Source organism: Pristiophorus japonicus, chromosome 3 (assembly GCF_044704955.1).
Source record: "Pristiophorus japonicus isolate sPriJap1 chromosome 3, sPriJap1.hap1, whole genome shotgun sequence".
In the NCBI taxonomy this organism is placed as follows: Eukaryota; Metazoa; Chordata; class Chondrichthyes; family Pristiophoridae; genus Pristiophorus; species Pristiophorus japonicus.
In genome coordinates this window covers 254574077-254600819 of record NC_091979.1, presented here as the reverse complement: position 1 = coordinate 254600819, position 26743 = coordinate 254574077, and the positions used below count along the sequence as shown (strand labels likewise).

The window sequence follows — 26743 nt, the reverse complement described above, 5'->3', positions numbered from 1 at the left end:
AGGGGGCGAGCTGTCTCTGGAGGCACCACTGAAGCCAGCAATGCTCCCCAACTATTAGAATGAGGCTCCAGGAACACGTTAGGACGGTTCTCGGGCTTCCTGGTTCGGTCCATAACGAACTTAGCCAGATCAGGTACTCATTTTGTGAAAACCCCAAACGGGAGAGACATTTTTTTTGAAGAAATCATTTAGAAGAGAAAAATATTTAATAAAATAACTTTTATTTATATAGCACCTTTAACATAGTAAAACATCCCAAGGCGCTTCACAGCAGTGTTACAAAACAAAACGGGTAAATTTGACAGCGAGTCACAAAAGAAGAAATTAAGACAGATGACCAAAAGCTTGGTTGAAGGGGTAGGTTTTAAGGAGCGTTTTAAAGGAGGAAAAGAGAGAGGTAGAGAGGGGGTTCCAGAGTTACCGCCTAAACAGCTGAAAGCACAGCCACCGTTGGTTGAGCAGTTATAATGAGGGATGTTCAAGAGGCGAGAATTTGAGGAGCGCAAACATCTTTTGGAGTTGTTCGCTTTCTTTTATCAATTTCTTGGTCCTCCTTTGCTGAATTATAATCACTCAACCATTGGTGGCCGTGCCTTCTTTTGTTTAGGCCCTAAGCTCTGGAATTCCCTGCCTAAACCTGCTCTAAATTCTGAAAAAGATGAGAAAGATAGGGAGGGGCGAGGCCATGGAGTGATTTGTAAACAAGAATGAGGATTTTGAAATCGAGGCGTTGTTTAACCAGGAACCAATGTCGGTCAGAAAGCACAGGGGTGATGAGTGATCGTGACTTGGTGCGAGTTAGGACACAAGCTGCTGAGTTTTGGATGATCTCAAGTTTACGTAGTGAGGAATGTGGGAGGCCAGCCAGGAGTGAGGTGGAGTAGCCAAGCCTAGAGGTAACAAAGGCATGATTGAGAGTTTCAGCTGCAGAAGAGCAGAGGCAGGGGCGGAGGCAGGCAATGTTACGGAGCTGGAAAAAGGCGGTTTTAGTTATGCCGCGGATATGTGGCTGGAAACTCATTTTAGGGTCAAATATGACATCTATGTGACGAACAGTCTTGTTCACCCGCAGATGGATGCTAGGGAGAGGGATAGTGTCAGTGGTTAGGGAATGCAATTCGTGGCAGGGACCAAAGATAATGGCTTCGGTCTTCCCAATATTTAATTGGAGAAAATTTCTGCTCATCCAGTACTGGATGTCAGACAAGCAATCTGACAATTTAGATACTAAGCAGGGATTGAGAGAAGTGGTGAAAGCTTCCTATATCAAATTTAAACACTCCATATACAACAACAACAACTTGTATTTATATAGCACCTTTAACTCAAGGCACTTCACAGGAGTATTAGGAGATAAACATTTCGACACCGAGCTGCACAAGGAGAAACTAGCACAGGTGACCAAAAGCTTGATCAAAGAGGTAAGGTTTCAGGAGTGTCTTGAAGGAGGAAACAGAGGTAGTGAGGTTTAGGCAGGGAATTCTAGAGCTTAGGGCCGAGGCAAAAGGAGGCACGGTTGAGTGATTATAATTAAGCAAAGGAGGACCAAGAAATTGATAAAAGAAAGCAAAAATAGAATATGAGAGTAAACCAGCAGGAGACATAAAAGCAGACTGTAAAAGCTTCTATAGGTATGCAAAAAGGAAAAGATTAGCAAAAGTAAACGAGAGTCCCCTACAGGCTGAGACAGGAGAAATTATAATGGTGAATAAGGAATCGGCAGAGAAATTAACCATAATACTTTGTGTTCGGCTTCACGGAAGGCACAAAAATTCTCCCGGAAATAGTGGTGAACCAAGGGTCTAGCAAGAATGAGGAACTGAAAGAAATTAGTATTAGTAAAATAATAGTACTGGAGAAATTAATGGGACTGAAAGCCGATAAATCCCCATGACCTGATGGTCTACATCCTAGGGTTTTGAAAGAGGTGGCTACAGAGATAATGGATGCATTGGTTGTCATCTTCCAAATTTCCAGATTCTAGGGCGGTTCCCACAGATTGGAAGGTAGCAAATGTAAACCTGTTATTTAAGAAAGGAGGGAGAGAGAAAATGGGAAACTACAGACCAGTTACCCTGACATCAGTAGTAGGGAAAATGCTAGAATCTATTAAGGACGTGGTAACACGGTACTTAGAAAATAATAATAAGATTGGGCAGTCAACATGGATTTAGGAAAGGAAAATCATGTTTAACAAATTTGTTTAGAGTTTTTTTGAGGTTATAACTAGCAGAATAGAAAAGGGGGTGGGGGCAGTGGATGTGGTGTATTTGGATTTTCAGAAGGCAGTCGATAAGGTGCCACACAAGAAGTTATTTAACAAAATTAGGGCTCATGGGATTGGCGGGGGAATATACTAGCATGGACTGAGGATTGGTTAACAGACAGAAAACAGAGAGTAGGAATAAAAAGGTCAGTTTCGGGTTGGCAGGCTGTAACTAGTGGGGTGCCGCAAGGATCGGTGCTTGAGCCCCAGCTATTCACAATCTATATCAATGAGGAATTTTGGATGAGGGGACCAAATGTAATATATCCAAGTTTGCTGATGATACAAGGCGAGGTGGGAATGTAAGTTGCGAGGAGGCTGCAAAGAGACTTCAAGGGATATGGACAGGCGAAGTGAGTGGGTAAGAACATGGCAAATGGAATATAATGTGGATAAATGTGAAGTTATCCACTTTGGTAGGAAAAATAGAAAAGCAGAATATTTTTTAAATAGCGAGAGATTGGGAAATGTTAATGTTCAGAGGGACCTGGGTGTCCTTGTACACAAATCACTGAAAGTTAATGTGCAGTTACAGCAAGCAATTAAGAAAGCAAATGGTATGTTGTCCTTTATTATAAGAACATTGGAGTATAAAAGAGTAAAGATGCCTTACTGCAATTATATCGGGCCCTGGTGAGACCACACCTAGAGTATTGTGTACAGTTTTGGTCTCCTTACTTAAGGAAGGATACAGTTGCCATTGAAGGAGTGCAACGAAGGTTCACCAGACTGGTTCCTGGGATGGGAGGATTGTCTCATGAGGAGAGATCGAGTAGACTAGGCCTATATTCTCTCGGGTTTAAGTGATCTCATTGAAACATACAAAATTCCTACAGGGCTTGACAGGGTAGATGCAGGGAGGATGTTTCCTCTGGCTGAGCCTATTTAGGACTGAGATGAGGAGAAACATCTTCACTCAGAGGGTGGTGAGTCTTTGGAATTTTCTGCCCCAGAGGGCTGTGGAGGCTCAGTCGAGTATATTCAAGACAGAGATAGATTTTTGGATATTAAGGAATCAAGGGACATGGGGATAGTGCAGTAAAGTGGAGTTGAGGTATGATCTCATTGAATGGCAGAACAGGCTCGAAGGGCCGAATGGCCTACTCCTGCTCCTAATTCTTATGTTGTTATGTTCTAATCAGGGATGCTCAAGAGGCCAGAATTAGAGAAGCACAGACATCTCGGAGTTGTGAGGCTGGAGGAGATTACAGATATAGGGAGGGGTAAGGGATTTGAAAACAAGGATGAGAATTTTGAAATCGAGGCGTTGCTTAACCGGGAGTCAATGTAGGTCAGCGAACACAGGGGTGATGGGTGGGTGGGACTTGGTGCAAGTTAGCAGATTGAATTGTTGCACTAAATTGATGCCAGTACACTGTATTCCCCATCTTCTTGTGGTAAGACAGAGAACCTTTAAAAGGTGAAATGCCAAAGAGAGAGCATGTGTTGGAGTGCATCAGAAACTCTGAACAACAGGATCAAACTCTGCATTGCCTGTTGGGATAAATAGCCAGTTTTTCATTGCTGATATGCATTGATGGGAAGCTCATAGCATTGACGATATTACTAAATATAAAACGACCCACTCTCTGGGATCCCAATAGCATTGGTGAGTCAATGATTAGAGGCTTGAGGCTTGGTAAACAAACATCTTTTGTCCTAAGAACCCATCAGTATGATTCACAATCATCAGCAGCATGATTCAAAAGTAAAACAGGAAGGCAATGCTCAGAGATTTCAGCTTTTGACTCGAGCATCGCTCTGCAGGTACACAGAATATCAAAATACGCTTAGTGATCAAATCCACACAAACACACTGAGCAAGGTAATTCATTTAAATTGTGGCTTGCATGAAATCAGCTCCATGGTCTATTTTTTTGCCAGCACATGCATGCTTTATATTGTGCACACAAGACATTGTGTCCGAGTGCATCAGCAATTCCTAGTTATTTTGGTTGAAGACAAGGGAAGATACAGCAGTGGATTGGCAAAGTTCGTACAGTATTTCAGTTTCCAAGCAGGTCTCAGCAGGATGCCTGAACCAATTAAGAACACAGCATTCAGTATTTGCAATAATGAATGCTAACAAGCAAAGATCGGGCACTATCGGATATTGGGTCCAATACAACCTCCAAATAACAATATCACAGAGACGAGAATGGCTCGTGTTGGAAATGGAAACATCACACTGGGACAATCCTCAGCATATCTAACTGGGCCCAGGTGCTGAGCTTCAACCTTTAAATTATCATATGAAATGTCCCTAGTCTTACATTCAAAACAGGACAGTGACTATGCTGATTTATAATTATAACAACCAACATTATCACGGTATAAAACTAATCTCGTATAAATATGTATGTATCAAGCGCGCAAAGGAAACAACAAAGATATCCAGAATAATATGTACCTGCAGCTCCTCCGAGACTCGTCTTAAGTGACTGGTTATCTTTGTGATGAGGTCACAGTACATCTGCTCTGAATGTTGCTGGCACACACACTTGTAAACACAGCTAAAAATAAAGAAAAAGAAACATAATCTAGCTTTTAGCCTTAGCATTGCTCATTAGACATTGCACTATTCCTCTATATGCACATCAGACAAGCAGAGGGCAAACAGTGTGTAGGAGTCATTATTAGGAGTGGTCTCCTATGGCTAGGATTACTGAACATTGTTGAGGCAGCATAGCGAGTTATTCTCTGCATCCATGTGTGCTACTCTTTACTCGAGATTGCTGGATACCAACAATGGGTGTGGCAAATGGAAAAATGTCCCATTTTGCAGCAGACACGACTCACCCTATTCAGCATAATGCTTACCCCATTCTTTTTTAAATGACTCCAAGATGTAAAGTTTACATTTTAATGTGCCCTGTAATCGCCACTAAGTCCAATCAGTATAACTACACACCCAATAAACATTTGGTATTTTAAGAATGAAAACACAGATAAATGAAAAACTGGAAGAGCAAGAATGCCTTATGATCTCATCTCAGTGATATCCTTACAGAGAGCAGTAGTTCTGCACATTCAACAGAACTTGCTACAGGGTACTTGCTATAAGGCCAGGAGGAATTTGAAGGAACATAACACAAGAACATAAGAAATAGGTGCAGGAGTAGGCCATTCGGCTCCCTTCAGTAAGATCATGGCTGATTTTCTACCTCAACTCCACTTTCCTGCACTATCCCCATATCCCTTGATATCCAAAAATCTAGCGATCTCGGTCTTGAATATGCTCAACAACTGATCCTGCACAGCCCTCTGGGGTAGAGAATTCCAAAAAGTCACCACCCTCTGAGTGAAGAAGTTTCTCCTCATCTCAGTCCTAAATGGCCTACCTCTTATTCTGAGACTGTAATGCCTGGTTCTAGACTCCCTAGCCAGGGTAAACATCCTCCATGCATTTACCCCATTAAGCCCTGTAAGAATTTTGTATGTTTCAATGAGATCACCTCTCAATGGGTTCAATATCCCCCAGTATTTGCGCCATTTTTTTTTGGAGTAGGCAGCTTTTTCTGGCCTAACTTAAAAATCCCCAGTTTTCCCAATCAATTTGCACCAGCGTAACTCAGTTAGTTACGTTTTTTTTTAAAAAGGTCCGTTTTTTTTCAAAAGGGGGCATTACTAGCCACCTATGCCAATTCTGGCCTTTTAGGCAACTCTGGCCAGCTGATAGTTATTCCATTTCTACTTAAGTCAGCGTATGTGGCCTCTCGAGAAAACCCTTGCGGTGAGTTAAAGCAATCAGCGCAGGTAAATGCAGTAGATGCCCAGACGGCAGCAGCTGGAAAGGTAAGAGAGAGGGGGAAGAGAGAGATGAGGGAGGAAGAGAGAGGTGGGGGGAGCCTTTCGGGTGTAGTTAGGTGCAGGGACCGGCAGGGAGGAGACTACTCGGCCTGGGCTGGGGCGGGGGAGCGGACCGGGAGGCTACTCGGCCAGGGCTAGGGGCGGGAGAACGCACCGGCAGGAGAACGCCCAGGCAGGAGAATCGAACCGATGGGGACCGAGAATGGGACATGACTGGCAAGCCCTTCCGGCAGGGTTGGAGGTAAGTTGCTATTACATGTTTTTTAATTCTTTTAATTGTTGGATTTAATTGTATGCTTCACTTTGCAGCCTTAGCTCGCATTGTGTCCCTGGTTACTATGGCAGCCCGATCTTTTTGGCGCAAATCAAGGCTCTACCCCCAAAACTAAAGGTTAGGTTATGCCAGGCCAAAATGAAGAAATCTAACGGGGAAACTTAGAATATTTTTTTTTGCCGTACTTGGGCCCCAAAAAAATCGGGCGTAACTCTTCAAGTACTCCAAAAAAAATGCTTTGGAGAAAATTGAGCCCAATATTCTAAACTCTAGAGGATATAGGCTTAGTCTACACAGTATCTCCTCATTAGGACAATCCCCCATCGCAGGAGTCAGTCTGGTGGACCTTCATTGCACTCCTTCTATGGCAAGTATATCCTTCCTTAGGTAAGGAGACCAAAACTGTACAGGTGTTACCATGATACTGTATAATTGTCTAATTTACAGATACTAATTGGTCTCCAGTGACATTACACATAGGGAGTGAAGACAAACCTCGGAAGAGTATCTTCTACTGTACCAGTCTGACATTTCTATTCCACACCTGTCTCCCTGTGGCCTCTCTAAAGTGAGATTGCCAATTTAGTCCCACTTAGTTATAAATTAGGAGCAGTTTAGTTCGTGTGGAACTGCAGAACAAAGAACTGGACTGAAACTGTCACACTCATTTCAGGACGTTTACATCACATCAGTCGGAACTCGATTTGAACACAGCTCCCAGAAGTGAAAGGCCAGTAGTGTGTGACCCACTGCATCACCCTAGTCACCATAACTCTTTCTATATTCTGAATCGGCAAACGTGGAAAAAAAACCCAGAATATATAGTTAAATAGTAACAAAAAAAACCTTAGCCCTACTGAAAGTTCAGAAGTGAAGCAAGAGTGAAGTATGAGTGATTTATAGTAGTCTTCTCATCCCCCAAAAGTGATTAATGGGTGATGACGGCACATTTGAAAGGAATACTGACAGTGCCAGAGGAGAGGAAACCATTGACAATATCAGCTAACATGGGGGTCGGGAAGGAAAATTTGGCAATCATCAGTTGAGTGGGAATAGGAGTGGGATTGCAGGTGGTGAGTCCCGTGGACAAGATGAGCTCAGAGGGCATGAGGAGAGATAGGAAAGAAACTAGATAAATATGAAATATCAGGTGTTTTGGGGGAGGGGGGAGGGGAGAAGCAGGTGGGAGGGATACAGTACAAGCAACAAAATAGATGACCTCAATCTTAGTGACAGAAGGTCCATGAGCAGCTCATACTTGTTTTTTGATTCTCAAATTAATTCATTATCTGAAACACAGGTATTTTGACATGATAAAGTGTTATATAAATACAGAGCATAGAGTGGCATTTGTGAGTTTGATAAGTGGGTGAGTTTTAAGGGTTATTCTCTTTAAACCATTTGGAGGCTGGAGTAAATTGTTAGTGGCAATTGCCAGTAGCTTCTAAGTGAGTAGCAGTTTAATTTAAAGGGGAAAAGTTAAATAGTTGGGGATCTTTCAGGTTTAGGCAGAGAAAAACAAGGTAACTCTCCAGTAGGAGGCAATTGGCAGCTAGTTAAAACCAGTTCTGTAAATGACTGACCAGTAGTGAGTCATCTGACCTAGATACAGTTTAAAAAGATGCAGCTCGTGCAGAGCACGGACTGCAACAGCACAGAGTGGCATTTGTGAGTTTGGTAAGCAAGCAGGGGTGACAGGTGCTGTTTTGTCTTGTTTTTCCTACCAGTGCTGACACTAGAGCAGCTGATAAGGAGTGCGAGAGTAGGAGACGGAGGCCCAGAGACCAGCCCAACCAGCTGCAGACAAAGATAGAGGGGTGAGAAATCGAGAGGTGACGTCAGAGTGCGGGGAGGAGCAGTGGCAGCGGCAGTCCGGGGTCAGCGGCCTACAAAGGCCCAGCGGCAGTCGGTGAGCGAGCAGTGCGGGGAGGAGGGACAAGAAATCAAAAAGTGACATCACAGCCAAGCTGGGAAGTGGTTGGTTGATCGGCTGGTGAGTATATCTCTTTAATTTTGTGTTCTAATAGATAAGAGGATAAATTACTAAATAGCTGTTTAGTGTGTGTAGTGGGAGTCAGTGTTTTTGCTGGGTAATTTAAGGGTGACTAGTGGGATGGCAGGGCGGCTCGTTCAAACGGAATGCAACACCTGCGCCATGTGGGAACTCCTGGATGCTTCCCGCAATGGGGATGACCACATGTGCAGGAAGTGTCTCCAGCTCCTCCAACTCGACGCCGAGTCTCGGAGCTTGAGCGAGGACTGGAGGCACTGAGGAGCATCCGAGAGAACGAGAGGTACGTGGTTAGCTCGTTTCAGGCGTTGGTCACCCCACAGATTAAAAGGGTACAGGAGGATAGGGAATGGGTGACCGTCGCACACAAGAGTATGGCAAAGCAGGTAGTGCAGGAGTCCCCTGAGGCTATCCCGCTCTCCAACCGGTACTCTATTCTGACTACTGGCGAGGGCGGTGATGCCTCTGGGGAGTGCAGCCAGGGCCAAGTCCACAGCACCGTGGGTGGCTCAGCTGCACAGGGAGGAGGAAGAAGACGGGAATGGCTATAGTGATAGGAGATTCAATAGTTAGGGGAGCAGATAGGCGCTTCTGCGGCAGCAAAAGTGACATCAGAATGGTGTGTTGCCTCCCTGGTGCAAGAGTCAATGATGTCACTGAGCGACTGCAGGGCATTCTGGGGAGGGAAGGGGAACAGCCAGTGGTTGTGGTCCACATTGGTACCAACGACATTGGTAGAAAGAGGGGTGAGGTCCTGAAAGCTGAGTTTAGGGAGCTAGGAGTAAGATTGAAAGCCAGGACCTCAAAGGTGGTAATCTCGGGATTACTGCCAGTGCCACGTACTAGTGAGGGTTATGGGGAGCGGGCGGGTAAGTGGAGCTGAGTCCACGGCCAGATCAGCCATAATCTTGAGTGGCGGAGCAGGCTCGAGGGGCTAGATGGCCTACCCCTGTTCCTAATTCTTATGTTAAGTATTATTTACTGGCAGATTTCTTATAAAACAGAGCTCCATCCTAGTAGTGACATAACAAGCGAGTTATACCATGTAACACACAATTAATTATTTGCCAAGATGTAGCTGTGCTTAACCTGGCCTGTCTCTTTAAGGCCAGGAAGTCCAACTGCTGTAAATTGGGACATTTTAAAGTTAATTGTTATTAGCAAGGGAAGTTTGCAGATTGGTACACACTTCTAAATTGCCACATCCAGGTCAGAAGAAACCAGCACAAAATAATGGTCTCGCCTTCTCGTTTTTCATTTCTTTTTTTTAAAAACACTTGGAAGTGTGACATCTGAAATGTGGCAAATGCGTGCGTGACTCACGGCATAATCTCTGATTCTTGGAAAATAAACAGCATTATTCTTACCCACTGCAAACTGGTAAATAAATAATTGCTGGCATGTCATGATCACACAAATAGATAAACCTCTGCATTCTCACAGGAGGGAAGCAGTCCTTTGCCTAGAATGTCAAATTGGCATTCCCCTATTTTTCAATATTTACCAAATATCTCTGCACCAATAGTGAATGTTATTAAAAGGTTCTGCTTAAATCAGCAAGATTTAATTCAAGACTTTTAATCAGGCGCTCCCTCCAAACTTAAATAACGGCACAATCTTTACAGAATTTCACCTGTTCATATCATCTTGTTTTGCTATCTATTTCTCAGTTCAGGAATTAATCCAAATAAAAGAAATGGAGCTTGCCTAACCATTTAGAACAGAACAAAATGTACGGTTTCAGGCATTTCGAAGTGCAAAGCTTTATTTCTTAACAGGTAGCATGCTATGTTTACCAAATAAACTGCTTGAATATAGTAACCAACATTGTTAGCGTTTGTTTCAAAAGGAAAGTTACCTGGGAAAATATTGAGTTTCTGCTAAACTGGAATGTGCTTCGTTTTTTGTACAAAACATCAAAACCAGGTAACTTCCATTGATCCGAAAAATGGTTTACCCAGGGCACAAAGAGCAGCTTATCAGCAGTAATTATTCATCGGTGTGGAGCAATGGAGGAGGGCAGGAGACTTAGCAAGTCCTGACATGGTCTGTGATTAGCTTGTCTTGCTATCAAGCAGAAAATAAAGTCTTGTAGGCTCACGTAGGCATGCTGGGAATTGTAGCATATGACTTTGTTGATTTTGATCAGAGTGCAGTGACAAGAACTCGCGCTCTCGGGTTCTTGGACAAATGCAGCTTCCAATGCAAAACATTGTTAGACAAATTTTAATCACCATATTATTACATAGCTAAGCTATAGGCAAGTTTAATGATGATGTTATAATGTTATAGTTTTTACATTACAAATCTTATTCCCAGTAGTAACACCTCAGCTTAGAGGAAACCAACAAAACCCCACACCCGCTCACTTTCCAGAATCCTTCCTGCCTCAGTCTTCCCCATACAGTGATTTTTCTCAGCAAGGGATGGGGCAAATAGCAATCTGTTCAATTGCTGAGCAAGTGTACTAAAAATAAAGCAGGGAAGGGAGTAGAGAGGAGCAGGGAGGGGGCCCACCTACCCACCTAAGCCTGCAAAGTGGCAACAAGAAAAAAAAACTAAATGGTATTTCTGCCGAAGGGCGAGGAGAATGACTGGAAGAGTAGGAGGTGTCTGTCCTGAAACAGGAAATAAAAGCAGAGCTGCTCTTATGAACATAAATTGCACAACCAACTTCAAGTACTGTATATGCATGGCTTATTCTGGTCATAACTTACACTGGTTTCAATACAAAAACTATTACTTAGAAAGCCCCAAAATGTTTTTCTGACAACAGAGAGGAGAAAGGGAAGCAGCAGCTTAAATAAAAACAAGTCTGGCACAACCTGACCGATCAGTCTTGCTGGAAAATCATTAAATATTCTACAAATTGTCCATACTGGTGTATACCAAGAGCTGTAGTCTGTTAGACCTGCTTTAGCCAACAGTAATAACCTGTAAGATTTCAATGCACAGGCTTCTCAACACAGGCCTCTGTTGGTTTTACAGTTGAATGTAATAATTTTCCTGTAAATCACGTCTTTTGTTGTTTTCTTCAGGTCACAAATCTTATTTCCGGCATTAAACTTAAAGGAAAGCCAAAATGATGGGCGATGGGATATTCAAACAAATATCTGGAGCTATTTGACAAGTTCATTTTTTTTTTTAAATGATAATTTTGCTGACTGCCCATTTTCATTAAGTGTTTTCCCCAAATATTATCAGTGGTTTTCATTTCTGTATGCTACTTGCTGATCGTTGATACTTCATGAATGCCAAACAACCTGTTCAGGTTGAGCTTTATGAATGCGAAATTTGAATCACAGGTGCAAGTACAGTATAACATAAAATTTGTATGTGAAATAGAAAGGCACTCCTATTGAGATAGATATAGGCACACGCAATAAGCAACTCAGATGTTCCATAGAATTGGTCACAGTGGGTCAGAAGATGCACTGTTTTACGTCATTTAACAAAGTATATCAGAACTACTGATTTTATAGTGATTCAATAAGTTAAACTGTGCTTTTATTACATAACACTCTGGGAGTGTACCTGTATTTTTGAGTTTGAATTACATGATTGTGTCCTTACTTATATGGAAATTGTAAAACAGCGGCTTTGGTTGTTATTATTCTTTATTTTAATATAACTATGCACTCAATTTTAACTTTTTTTTAAAGCCCAGGACACACATGGAAGATTTTAGGCGGCAGGACATAACTTTACAAAATTAAATTTCTGACAGGAGTTAAAATAATGTTATGGATCTGGTGAAAAAACAATGAAAGCACCCTCTGTTTATATAGTACTTTATCAAATCACTCACGATATTCCAAAGTGTCTAACGAATTATTTTTTGAAATGCTGTCAGTTATCAAGAAACAAAATTCAAATATACATTCCACTTTTATTTTACATTCTTAGTTTGAATAATTTGACTAATTCTGTTGCCATCTTTTGTTAAATTTTTGTAGATTTATTACTGTTCATATTTGGAGTTTGATTTGTCACTGTTTTATATAAATGAGAAAGTCACGTGAGCAAAGTGTAATGGGCCCACTCAGAAAAGATTGACAGACTATTCCCCGAACCTGTGTTTTTAAAAAAAATCAAAGAATACTTTTGTAAAGGAGTTCCAATTTATACAGGAAATATACGTTAGCTGAGGGCCATACAGTACAATGTCAGCTCCACTTATTTTAATGGGTGGGGTGGGTTGGGGTGGGGTGGAGGTTGCAAATTTAGATCGGTCTGGAAACCAATACAGAATCAGTAAGAACAGCATAACTGCCAAAGTACATGGCCAAAGGAATATACCAGAGGGTGGCAAGTATTTTTTTTTAAATCTCAAGAGCAAATAAAAGGCAAGAAATTACTTCTTGTGGTTATTTGGGAACCAGATTAGCAAGCTTTTTGTAATCTCTAGTTCTTGGGATGGCCAGATATTAATGGGTCTCCCAAACCTTACAAATCACTTAAATTTGTGAACATGTGAAAGTCTGGGCTTCATTGTAAAATATGACATCATAAGCATAACTTTCACAAAGTAAAATTGTTAAATTCAGATCACTTCTTTTAACAGTGGTATTATTGATGACTACAATTCTCTTGGCTCTCACCTGTAAATTTGCTCGTAAGAAATAGGGATGCAGTCTCCAGGAGACTGTGTCAAAAGCTGATCAATGGCACTGTCCAGCTTCGGCCAATAAGTACGCTGGTAGTCTTCTGCTGTAATAACGTTCATCACTAAACAGAAATTTAAAAATAAAAAACACAATTTACCAAATTAAACACAGACTTAAAGAAATGTAAAAGTCTCAAGAAATGCTTTTGTAATCTTTTCTAGTTCTTGGGATGGCCAGGAATTAATGAGTCTCCCAAACTTTATAAAAGGACTGCAATCTGGATCAGCGGTAAACATGAAACTCCCACACAAATGGTGTGGCTCCAGTAATAGCAAAGATAATGGCCCGGATTTTGCAGTCAGCGGCGAAGTGACGGTGCTCGCCGCTAACCTTGAAGAAAGCTGCCCATAAAGATCTACCGATCTCTGTGGCCTGGATTCGATCTTTCCCGATAAATTTATTCTGACGGCACCACTAGGAGATCTCTAGTGTCCAACAACAGTGATGTCACCAAGCAGTCTAAGCAGCTAATCACATTGAAGAATCTCACAGACAGCAAACCAGAAAGTAAAAAGCATTGATTATCCTTCATTTTTTTAACATTTTACAGAGAGCGAAATAAAAATTGGGACATACACTTGGGACTAAGGTAAAAGGTGAAATATCAAACTTTAAAACTCATTTTTATTATTTAAAACATTTATGGGAACATTTATCATAATGGGGAGATTTGATGTTCCACAAGTATAAAATTAGTTTTTCAGGAGCAGGGAGGTTGTTCAGCAATAATTATGACTTACTACGCCGCCTAAACCCCAGTTCCAACTCATTCAACAAGGATTAACTTTTTCACGGGTTTTTACAGTGAGTGGAAGTTCACGTCAATTCAAGTGTTTTGTAAGATTTCCACCTGCGAGGACTTCAATCGCGCACCCTGTGGAGGAGCGTGGAATCACTGACAGCAACCTCTGGATTTCCATGATTAACTGCACATGTGTGGACGCCAGAAGATACTGTCAGTTTCACAGAATAATGACGGCTAATGTGGTCAGTTTCACCGTCATCACAACCACAGATTCCGGGCCACAAAAGTAATGCTCTCATTACCATTTAACACGCCAACACTCTGTAATTTAACAGGGATTGTTTATGGCTTGGACATGAAGCAAATCCAAACAAAGCATGCCTCCCTCCTGCAAACAGGACGCTTGCTGCATCTCATTTTTAAAACATTTCCTGATGAGATTACAGAGATTTTATTGAAAGATAATGTCAAGTAAGACTATAGAATAAGAAAATAACAGCTATAAAGTATGTGGTCCAGCAATTTAGGGAAACTAGAATGAATGTAGATTGCCACCAGAGAATCCCTGATCGATGCCAGTCAGAGTCCTTCTCCATAAAACATAGGAGCAGGAGTAGACCATTTAGCCCCTTGAGCCTGTTCCGCCATTCAAATGAGATCATGGCTGATCTGCAACCCAACTCCATATACCCGCCTTTGCCCCATATCCCTTTATGGCTTTGGTTAGCAAAAATCTATCAATCTCAGATCTAAAATTACCTGATCTAGCATCAATTGCCATTTCTACCACCCTTTGGCCCCAAATTTCCCCAGCCGCTTAGAGCGGCGTAGTAAGATGTGTTGCGCCGACTTCCTGGAGGGGAAAAAAAACCGGCAAAAATGTACCTTTGACTTTGGTCGCTCCATCGTCGTCCAGATCCATCGGCATGGCGCTGCAGAGCCTGGGGGGGGGGGGGGGGAGCTTCGGCCGCGCTGGCAGAGGGGCGGAGCTTGTGCCCAGCATTTCAGCGTGCACACACGTGCAGTGGCCAGTTCAGTTTGCGCACATGCGCAGTGCAACAGGAAGCTTCACAATCAGCCAATTAAAGGGAGAGCATCCTCAGAATGATTATATATGCTCCATAACCAAAGGTGAAGTCTGAATATTGATTTTTATGTGACTGAGGGTGTGGAAAGGAGTGCTGGATAGGTGTAAATGTGACCTTTGAACATTAGCTGCATGTGAGTCCAAGAGAAAAATGCCGCAAGAGCATGCAAGACGAACCAAGAATTTCCTCAATGAGGAAGTGGAGAAATTAGTGACTGTAATTGAGGAGAAATGGCTGGAGCGGATAGCAATAAGAGTGGTCAGTCAAATGTCTTCCCCCAAGGAAATGAGAAAAAGATGGAACCTCGTTGCAGAAGAATTCTCCGCTGGGGTCAATACCACAAGATCTGGAAGCCAGTGCAAGAAGAAATGGCAGGAGGTTGGTCAAGTAGTGAGTGTAAGTACTATCTTCCTCTTTAAATTGAATTGCAGTGGAAAACGTGAGCATCTGTATGTGTCCCACCCATCAGAAGCGCACCATGTCTGACAATTAATATTTTCATCTTTGCAGAAGAAATTGGCCCACAAGAGGGAGAGAACTAGAACAGGAGGAGGTCCGCCAAATCTGCACCAACTGACACCCCTGGAACAGAGGGTTGCTGCCTTGCTCTTGCAGAAAAAGAATCAGCTCTGCACAAGTTGGACCCACACGTGAGGGTGAGGGCGAGTCGTTAAAATGCATAGTGGCCCTTCAAATCAACCTGCTGACTGGCCTGCTATGTGTGAGACTACTCATGCCACCCATCCTGCCCCTCCTGTGCTGCTAACCATTTGACTGTTGTGTTGTCTTTTGCAGAAGACGACGACACTCCACAAGATCCTGAGGATCCAGATGGATGCGCTCCAGAACAAGGTGGGTGGGGGGTGGGGGGAGGAGGGGTCCATGGAAATGTATGCTCAGGAGAATGCTGACCGCGATATGGATCGGGATATATCACAGGGCATCACACTGCCAGAGCCCTCCATTAGCTCCTCGGCAACCTTCCATGGGTTCACAACTTCCAAGGTCGCGGGTCCGAGTGGCAGTCGGGAAATGCATCTTGGGACACCCAGTCCCCCACCGTCCCAGCCTGCGCCTCGCACTGGAGGGGTGCCACTAGGCAGATCCACGGCGAGAGGAAGGAGAAGCCGGCCAGTCTCTCCTGAGAGGCAGCCCTCAGCAGAGGTTAATCAGGTTGTTTCACTGGGTGAGGAGACCAATGCCCTCAAGATCACTCATGGCAGCCGTCAGTGAGGTGCGTGATGAGGTCGCAACACTGTCGGGTGAAATCTCTGCACTAAGACGGGAAGTGAGGGCGGGCATTTCAGAGGGTGTGCAGATGATGGCAGATGCCATGAGGGAGCTGGCTTCTGCAATAAGGGCACAAAGGCCGGAGACTCAAATGCCACTCCCACTTCACTCCATGCACCAGCCACCAGTCAGACCCAAGCCAGGCCCCCAACCCCATTCCCCCCACCACCACCGACCCTATGAGGAAGTGCACTTTCCCCGAGATGTGGGTGAGGGATGGGTGCAGACTTTCCTTTCCTGTTGTTGTTGGTATCGTTGAATTGCTCTGTAAAATTTACTATAAAAGATATATTGCATCAAAACTGAACCATCCTCCATTAGGACCACGCAACATTTAGGGTCAACTGTAAAAAGTAAAAATCCCTCACCCCTACAGTCATGTGTGCCTGCCGCCCCTAGCCCTGGTGGGAGGGCTAGCCAGTGCATTTTGCAGGCGGCAAGGTAGGACTGCTCTATTTTCAGTAGCTGATTTATCTTTCATTTTTGTGATGATGTTGTGCAGCTGTTATGCTGAAGATGTTGTAATGTTATGAAGGTCTTTAGTGCTTTGGAATCCTCTAACTCGCCTTTCTTTCCCCCCCCACCCCCCATCTCTAGCTACCTGCGCTGATTTCTTAAATGTAGGTAAGGTTTTTCTGTGCCGACAAAAGTGGCCACATACACTGGCCTAAGTTAGTTTGGAGTAACTTTCAGCTGGCCAAATTTGCTTCTATGGCCAGAAGAGGTGTAAGTGGTTTGTCACACCCCCTTTTGGAGAGAACAAACTAAACTAAATAAAACCTAACTAACTGACTTACATTGGAGCAAGTTAAATGGGGAAATCTGCGATTTTTAAGTTACTCCAAAAAAAGCTACTTACTCCCAAAAAAAACAGGGCAACTCTTGGGGAAATTTGGGCCCTTTGTGTGCAGAAGTGTTTCCTAACTGAGTAGAAACTTTTTCACCCAGAGAGTGGTGAACCTGTGGCATTCTCTACCACAGAAAATTGTTGAGTCCAGTCCATTGGATATATTCAAGAGGGAGTTAGATGTGGCCCTTACGGCTAAGGGGATCAGGGGTATGGAAAGAAGGCGGGAGGTGGGGTACTGAAGTTGCATGATCAGCCATGACCATATTGAATGGCGGTGCAGGCTCGAAGAGCCGAATGGCCTGCTCCTGCACCGATTTTCTATGTTTCTATGTTTTTCTAATTTCACTCCTGAAAGGTCTGGCTCTAATTTTTAGACTATGCCCCCTAATCTTAAGACTCCCCAACAAAAATATAAATGTTCAATCACCCTGTGCTACCCTCACCCAGTTCCCCAAATTACTATTTAAACAGTAGACTACCTACCTGTGTTGATGATCGAGAAGTGAACTCTGGTGCTGGGTAATCTCTAAAAAAAATAAGCTACTTGAAAGTAAACCTAAAAACACTAGTTACAGTTTGTTGCACTGTTTACGGTCTTGTACAGCAAGGACATTTTTGTTCCATCCACCTAATGAATATTACTCTCAAATACAGACATGGCTGAAGTGCATTAAATGGGGGAATAAAGTTACTAAGTAAACATAATTCTTAGGTCTCAGATCAGTTTCCACCTTGAACAGAATGGCCGAGTTATTATCAATAATCGACTTTTATGAAGTCTTATTAAAATATATAATCAGAGAAACATCACTGATTACCAGTTTAAAGAAATACAAGTGTTGAAGATTAACACAGTTTGATTAAAGCAAAGGTCTCAAATTCAATTACTCCCAGCATTTTCTGTTTAGAAACATAGAAAGAAACATAGAAAATAGGTGCAGGAGTAGGCCATTCGGCCCTTCTAGCCTGCACCGCCATTCAATGAGTTCATGGCTGAACATTCAACTTCAGTACCCCATTCCTGCTATAGAAACAGGAAGTGGAATCTGAAATAGCTGACCATTAGAATCTCTATTATCCACCATATTGCACAAACCATCCCCTGCTCCGTTAGATAAAGGCAACTGATGAATCAAGAGTTTCCAAATTTTAGTTTCACACATTTGGTTCTGGAATGTCCTTAGCACACAAATGAAGACAGGTACAATAAAAACATAATTTAAAATTGGGCCCGAACATTAAATTTATTTCAGGCAGGAGCACATTGGGGTTGACAGGTGATCTTGTATAAGGCTTTATCCCACAAAAATTCCTGTCAGATAATCAGGGAGGCAAATATGTGAACAATGGAGGTTAGACTACAATTTATGAACTCATTTGTTCACAAATCCCTGGCTCAACATGCGTCAGCAGCCCTTCAGTAACACTCCCAATTGACTATGTGGTATATACGAGTCTAAAAAGTGAGTGGACAGGCATCAAGCTTGATCCTTTTCTCATTCGATGCCCACTTCCACGAGGGTCACTGGTTAGTAATTAGCATTAACCCTGGCTCAAAGGCACTGAAGCCAACTATAGCAATTCTACCATAATTTCCACTGAGATCAATTAAACAAGCACAAAATTGAAACCTTCATAATCTGTTTGGCATAGTGCCATACCACAGCTGGATTTAGTCAACCACTGGAGGAATCTAGCTAACTGTCCATATGTCAACAAGAACTACATAATGTAATTCAAATGTAACAAATTTAGCTAATTCAGTCACTTCAACATTGGTGTGACATCTTACACACTAATTCACACAAAGATGGGAAATTGCCCATAGCTCCACTGATACAGGCTACAGCAGATCCTACCTCCAGCAGATGGAATTGGTAATAACATAAGACAAGAAAGAAATTACCTTAATTCTGCCTCTCAGCACTAGGTCTCCAATTACAGTGGAGTTCAATGGCCAGTACAGTTCTGTAAGTTAGCACGTAGATTGCAATTTTCAACACCCTCAGAACCATACAGCACAGGAGGACATTCTGTCCATTGCACCTGCTCTTTGAACGAACTATCCAATTAATCCCATTTCCATGCTCATTTTTCTTTTTCAAGTATATATCCAATTTTCTTCTGCACATTACTATTGAATCTGCATCCACCACCCTTTCAGGTTGTGCATTCCAGATCATCGCAACTCGCTGCATAAAAACATTTTTTTTTTCTCAACTCACTAGTTCTTTTGTCAATTATCTTAAATCTGTGTCCTCTGGTTACCGCCTATCCTGCCAGTGGAAACCGTTTCTCTTATAACAAAACCTTTCAAATTTAGAATATCTCTATTAAATCTCCCCTTAACGTTCTCTGCTCCAAGGAGAACAATCACAGTTTCTCTAATCTTTCCACATGAATGAAGTCCTTCATCCCAACAAGGTCCCACACAAGAGATTGGTGTGCAAAATCAAAGCACATGGTACTGGGGGTAATATACTGACTTGGATAGAGAACTGGTTGGCAGATAGGAAGCAGAGAGTCGAGATAAACGGGTCTTTTTCAGAATGGCAGGCAGTGACGAGTGGAGTGCCGCAGGGCTCAGTGCTGGGACCCCAGCTCTTTACAATATACATCAATGATTTGGATGAAGGAATTGAGTGTAATATCTCCAAGTTTGCAGATGACTCTAAACTGGGTGGTGGTGTGAGCTGTGAGGGGGATGCTAGGAGGCTGCAGGGTGACTTGGACAGGTTAGGTGAGTGGGCAAATGCATAGCAGATGCAGTATAATGTGGATAAATGTGAGGTTATCCACTTTGGGGGCAAAAACACGAAGACAGATTATCTGAATGGCGGCAGATTAGGAAAAGGGGTGGTGCAACGAGACCTGGGTGTCATGGTACATCAGTCATTGAAGGTTGGCATGCAGGTACAGCAGGTGGTGAAAAAGGCAAATGGTATGTTGGCCTTCATAGCTAGGGGATTTGAGTATAGGAGCAGGGAGGTCTTACTACAGTTGTACAGGGTCTTGGTGAGGTGTCACCTGGAATATTGTGTTCAGCTTTGGTCTCCTAATCTGAGGAAGGACGTTCTTGCTATTGAGGGAGTGCAGCGAACATTCACCAGACTGATTCCCGGGATGGCAGGACTGACATATGAGGAGAGACTGGATCAACTGGGCCTTTATACATTGGAGTTTAGAAAGATGAGAGGAGATCTCATAGAAACATATTAGATTCTGACGGGACGGGACATGTTCGATGCGGGTAGAATGTTCCCGATGTTGGGGAAGTCCAGAACCAGGGGACACAGTCTTAGGATAAGGGGTAGGTCATTTAGGACTTAGATGAGGAGAAACTTCTTCACTCAGAGTTGTTAACTTGTGGAATTTCCTGCCGCAGAGAGTTGTTGATGCCAATTCATTGGATATATTCAAGAGGGAGTTAGATATGGCCCTTACGGCTAAAGGGATCAAGGGGTATGGAGAGAAAGCAGGAAAGGGGTACTGAGGGAATGATCAGCCATGATCTTATTGAATAGTGGTGCAGGCTCAAAGGGCCGAATGGCCTACTCCTGCACCTATTTTCTATGTTTCTAGAATTCTGATAAATCTCCTCTGCAGTCTCTTCAAGGCATTGACTTCCTTCCTAAATTGTGGTGCACAGAATTGAACACAATATAGCATGACGTCCAAAATCCAGAAACCTCGGGACCGAGGCCATTACGGATTCCGGGTATTTCTGGATTTCGGAATGTCTTTGTCTAGACCGAGGTGGGTAGGGTGGCGGGGGCGGAGGTGGGGGGGCGGGGCGGGGTCAGGCCGCTGAGGTAAGGGGCCGAGGTCGAGCTGCCAAGATCGGGCCGCCAATGCGGGGGAGTCCGGGTTTCGGAACATTTTCTGGTTTCCGGACGACCCTGCCACAGATTGGCTCGGTGTCCGGATTCCGGAACATTCCGGATTTCGGACGCCCAACCTGTAAGCCAGCTGAGGCCTAACCAGTGGTTTATAAAGGTTTAGCATAACTTCCTGGTTTTTGTACTCTGCCTCTATTTATAAAGCCAAGGATCCCATATGCTTTTTTAACAGCCTTATCAACTTGTCCTGCCACCTTCAAAGAATTGTGTATGTAAACCTCCAGATTTCTGTTTCTGCACCCCATTTAAAACCAGTCATCCTTTTGGCTGCAGAGTATACAATACCAATGTATGAATAACAGCTGAGAGATGCAAGGTATAGCAAAACAAGATCATCAAATGATCTGCAAGCACCTCAATTTTGAGCCACTGAAGTATGCCGTGCTGTCACTATGTGGACAATATCCTCTGATCGGGATTAAATCAGGTTAGACTGAAGAACACAAAATGTGCCATTGCTGTACAAGATTACCTGGCACCAACAGCACAGGAGCTGCACTTTGCCAAGGATGATACATATACCCTTTCTTTACAGCTTGCAAATTTGATTTTGTGACATAGATGAAAATGCATCTAGGGAAAATATTTGCCGAATGCTTCTCTTCAATAGGACAGAGGGGGAAATAGCAGATCATCAATTATCTTCAAAAGTCAGAACATGCTTGCCGGTGTTCCCGCTTTGGATGGTTTGCGGCTGCCATGGCCTTATAGCAGCTTTAGCCTTTGTGTTATAGCTTCTGGTGTTAGCTGTGGCTCAGTGGGTAGCACACTCGCCTCTGAGTCAGAAAGTTGTGGGTTCTTGAGCACATAAATCTAGGTTGACATTCTACTGCAGTGCTGACGGAGTGCAGCACTGTTGGAGGTGCCATCTTTCAGCTGAGACGTTAAACCGAGGCCCCATCTGCCCTCTCAGGTGGATGTAAAAGATCGGTTTTTACTTCTGGAGAAAAAAATTTTCCGGAGATTATTTCAGGATTCATTCGCAACCTTTCAAAGATGGATTAAAATTCAAATCAGAAGTCTGGTAGCAGTCAAGAGAAAAAAAAAAGCTGTCATTTTCAGTTAACTCTCAGGCAGGAACAGCAAGCACTGATTTTTGGGGATGCCAGAAGCAGTGTTTGCACTAAAATCCGTATCAAATAAAGTGGAAAAAATTACTTTTAAAAATCAGAGGACAATGAGCCACAATATTTTTTCAAGTAAAACCCCAAAATATGATGCGCTATACATCGTTCACACTGAGCTCCAAATACCTTCTTATTTACAAGTATGTGTCTAAATTAACCGTCATGTAATCTGCTATTATAGCATATTATTTGATGCATCCTAATGCAAATCAAAACCCTTCAAAACATATATAAACACTACAAAAAGATAATAACCCTCGAGTAATTTCCAAAATCCCATTTGTGAGGGTTGTGAGAAAATAACATTTACAAGTAAAAAGGTAAGCTGCATAACCAGCAGATATCCAACAAGAAAAAGTAGACTAAGTTGGGGAGGAGTGCAAGGAAGTGTCAGCAATTTCAATATAAAAGGAAAGTGACAAAAATTGATACTGGCTAATTGTTCATCACCAAATCAATGTGGACCCATCTTAGCTCATCCATCCAACAAAAACAACAACTTTCATTTATTTAGCACCTTTAATGTAGTGAAACATCCCAAGGCGCTTCACAAGAGTGTTGCGCGATAAAAATTTGACACTGAGCCACATAAGTAGAAATTAGCGCAGGCTTGGTCAAAGGAAAGAGAGGTAGTGAGGTTTAGGCAGGGAGTTCCACAGCTTGGGGCCTAGGCAACAGAAGGCACGGCCACCAATGGTTGAACGATTACAATCTGGGATGCTCAGGAAGGCAGAATTAGAGGAGCACAGACATCTCGGAGGGTTGTGGGGCTGGAGGAGATAACAGAGATAGGGAGGGACGAGGCTAAGGAGGGATTTGAAAATAAGGATGAGAATTTTGAAATCGAGGAGTTGCTTGAGGCAGAAGCCAATGTAGGTCAGCGAGCACAGGGGTGATGAGTGAGCGGGACTTGGTGTGAGGGAGGGGCAGCCGAGTTTTGGATCACTTCTAAGTTATGTAGGGTAGAATGTAGGAAGCCAGCAAGTCTCGCCCAGCGTTGCACCCAAATGCTTCTTAAAATGATCGCAGGGTTTTTGCTTCTATTCCTCTACCTCTCCTGTCTCCTTTCACAACTGAAAAACACTTGGGTTTTTTTCTGTCTTTCTTCATACTTCTGACTTGCAGATCTTCTCTGAACTGCCTCCATTGCAGAGAACAGTTCAGAAGTCAGGGAATCAAAGTTAAAAATTAGACGGTTAATATGTTATCCAGAGGGTAGTAGATTTATAGAATGTGATGTGTTTCTGGTGCGAGAAAAGGGATTGAGGAATATCTTGGGAAGATAGATAAGTAGGGTTGAACTGTGAAAAGGGGATAGGGATCATTAAAGCCCAATGGCATTTTCCTGTTCCTAAAAATTATCTTCGATTAACCCTACATTGAAAATCTAATGACTCCTGATGGTTACTATTTTGTTAATTTGTCATGATACACAGGCACCAATTATCACAAAGCAAGCTGATAAAAACATAAGAAATAGGAGCAGGAATAAGTCATTCGGCCCCTCGAGCCTGTTCCGCCATTCAATAATATTATGGCTGATTTTCTACCTCATCTCCACTTTCCTGCAGTGTCCCCATATCCATTGATTTCTTTGATATACAAAAATCTATCGATTTCTGTTTTGAATATACTCGTTGACTGAGCCTCCACAGTCCTTTGGGGTAAAAGAATTCCAAAGATTCACCACCCTCTGAGTGAAGAAATTTCTCCTCATCTCAGTCCTAAATGGCCAACCCTTTATTCTGAGACTGTGACCCCTAGTTCTCGACTCCCCAGCAGAGGAAACATCCTCCCTGCATCTACCCTGTCAAGCCCTGTAAGAATGTTATATGTTTCAATGAGATCACCTATCATTCTTCCAAAATCAAGAGAATATAGGCCTAGTCTACTCAATCTCTCCTCATAGGACAATCCCCCTGTCCCAGGAATCAGTCTGGTTAACCTTTGATGCACTCCCTCGATGGAAAGTATATCCTTCCTTAGGTACTGTACTTAAAACTGTACACAATACTCCAGGTGTGGTCTCACTAGGGCCTTATTTAATTACAGTAAAACATCTTTACTCTTGTACTCATATCTTCTTGTAATAAAGGACAACATACCATTTGCTTTCTTAATTCCTTGCTGCACCTACATGTTAACTTTCAGTGATTCGTGTAAAAGGACACCCAGGTCCCTCTGAACGCCAACATTTCCCAATCTCTCACCATTTAAAAAATATTCTGCTTTGCTATTTTTCCTACCAAAGTGTATAACTTCACATTTCTCCACATTATATTCCATTTGCCATGTTCTTACTCACTCACTTAGCCTATCTATATCCCCTTGAAGTCTCTTTGCATCCTCCTCACAACTTATATTCCCATCTAGCTTTGTATCATTGGCAAACTTGGATCTATTATATTTGGTCCCCTCATCCAAATAATTGATAGATATTGTGAATAGCTGGGGTCCAAGCACTGATCCTTGTGGTAACCCACGAGTTACAGCCTGCCAACCTGAAAATGACCCGTTTATTCCTACTCTCCGTTTTCTGTATGTTAACTAATCCTCAATTCCTCAATCCATGCTAGTGTATTACCCCTAATCCCATGAGCCCTAATTTTGTTTAATCATCTCTTGTGTGGCACCTTATCAAATACCCTCTGAAAATCGAAATACACCACATCCACTGGTTCCCCCTTATCCATTGTGCTAGTTACAACTGCAAATAACCAACAGATTTGTCAAACGCTATTTCTCTTTCATAAATCCATGTTGACTCTGTCCAATCCTATTATTATTTTTTAAGTGCCCTGTTACCACGTCCTTAATAATAGATCTTAGCATTTTCTCTACTACTGATGTTAGGGGAACTGGTCTGTAGTTCCCCATTTTCTCTCTCCCAACTTTCTTATATAGTGAGGTTACATTTGCTACCTTCTGATCCATGGGAAACGTTCTTGAATCTATGGAATTTTGGAAGATGATGACCAATCTCTATAGCCACCTCTTTCAAACCCCTAGGATGTAGGGCATCAGGTCCAGGGGATTTATCAGCTTTCAGTCCCATTAATTTCGCCTTTGCTATTTTTTTTACTAAAACTTATTTCTTTCAGTTCCTTATTCTCGCTAGACCCTTGGTTCTCCACTATTTCCGGGAGGTTTTTTGCGTCTGCTTCCGTGAAGACAGACACAAAGGGCCCAAGTTTCCACACGATAAAAAACGGGCACCCCTCCGAGCCCGTTTTTCGCGCCTAAAACGGCACCGGAAAAAAAACTTGCGATTCTGGAGAGCCCTGCAGCTCTTTGTCTGTTTTGCGCGGCACCCAGGGGGGGGCGGAGCCTACATTCGCGCCGATTTTGTAAGTGGGAGGGGGCGGGTACTATTTAAATTAGTTTTTTTCCTGCCGGCAACCCGCATTAGAGGGTTCGCGCACGCTCAGTGTGAAGGAAAACATTGGCACTCGGCCATTTTTGTAGTTCTTTGTAGCTGTTTAATTTTTGAACATTTTTTAATAAAAGCACATTGCCATCAGCACATCAGCACTGAGGCTTCCTGCAGCCTTCTCACTGTCTCCATCCCTCCCGCCGTCGGGAACGTCTTCCTCCGCCTCCCCGCTGTGTTCGGGCGGGCGGGCCCGCACTCCCCTCCCTCCCGCCGTCGGGAACGTCTTCCTCCACCCCCCGCTGCGTTCGGGCGGGCCCGCACTCCCCTCCCTCCCACCGTCGGGAACGTCTTCCTCCCCCCAACCCCCCCCCCCGCTGCGTTCGGGCGGGCCCGCACTCCCCTCCCTCCCGCCGTCGGGAACGAACGAACGAACTTGAGGCTGGCTGAAGCACTTTCACACAGGTAGGAAGATGGTTTATTTACTCTTTTCTTTGCTTATAAATGTTTATTCAGGTTGGATTTATTTGTATAATATTTGTATAAGTATAAATAAGGATTTATTGTAGAATTTAATGACTTTCCTTCCCCCCCGCCCCCCCCACCTCGTTCTGGACGCCTAATTTGTAACCTGCGCCTGATTTTTTAATGTGTAGAACAGGTTTTTTCAGTTCTACAAAAATCTTCACTTGCTCCATTCTAAGTTAGTTTGGAGTACGTTTTCACTGTGGAAACTTTGAAATCAGGCGTCAGTGGCCGGACACGCCCCCTTTTGAAGAAAAAATTCTGTTCCAAAGTAGAACTGTTCTACTTGACTGGAACTGCAGAAAAAAAAAATGTGGAGAATTGCGATTTCTAAAATAGTCTGTTCTCCAGTTGCTCCTAAAAATCAGGCGCAAATCATGTGGAAACTTGGGCCCATTGTATTTGTTTATTTCCTGCCACTTCCTTTTTATTACTATATCAGAATGACAACTTTCAAAAATTTCACTAACAACACAGTGAAATATTGTCCAGAGATAAAAGATCCAACACATAAATCAAGCTTTTTAACAAACAGAAACCAAGCCATATCTACTGTAGTTTAATCCAACCTGACTGTCCCACTGGGAGCTTCTGATAACTGTATAATCCCCAAGAGATATCGCAAAATGGGCGAGAAAATGGTCACACAAAAAACTACGCACAAGCCCTGGTTAAAATATCAATATAGCTCCATTCCAACCTGTATTTGAGCTCCACGAAAACAGAGAGGGTAGGAATATGAACCAGTGGGGGGGTGGGGGGGGAGGAGGAGAAGTGGGGGGGGAGGGAGGAGGAGAAGTGGGGGGGGGAGGAGGAGGAGG

The 26743-nt window shown here is 43.1% G+C and overlaps 1 protein-coding gene across 2 annotated transcripts in view; it reads right to left on the bottom strand.

Annotated features, from left to right (window-relative positions):
- cacul1 (CDK2 associated cullin domain 1) overlaps positions 1–26743 on the bottom strand; it is a 105121-nt gene that overhangs the window by 69760 nt on the left and 8618 nt on the right. For both annotated transcript variants that reach the window (XM_070876555.1, XM_070876556.1), the window contains exons 2-3: positions 12963–13089; positions 4677–4779 (exon numbers count right to left, since the gene is read on the bottom strand). In XM_070876555.1, the coding sequence (XP_070732656.1) occupies positions 4677–4779; positions 12963–13089 (230 nt within the window). The remainder of the gene's footprint in view (positions 1–4676; positions 4780–12962; positions 13090–26743) is intronic.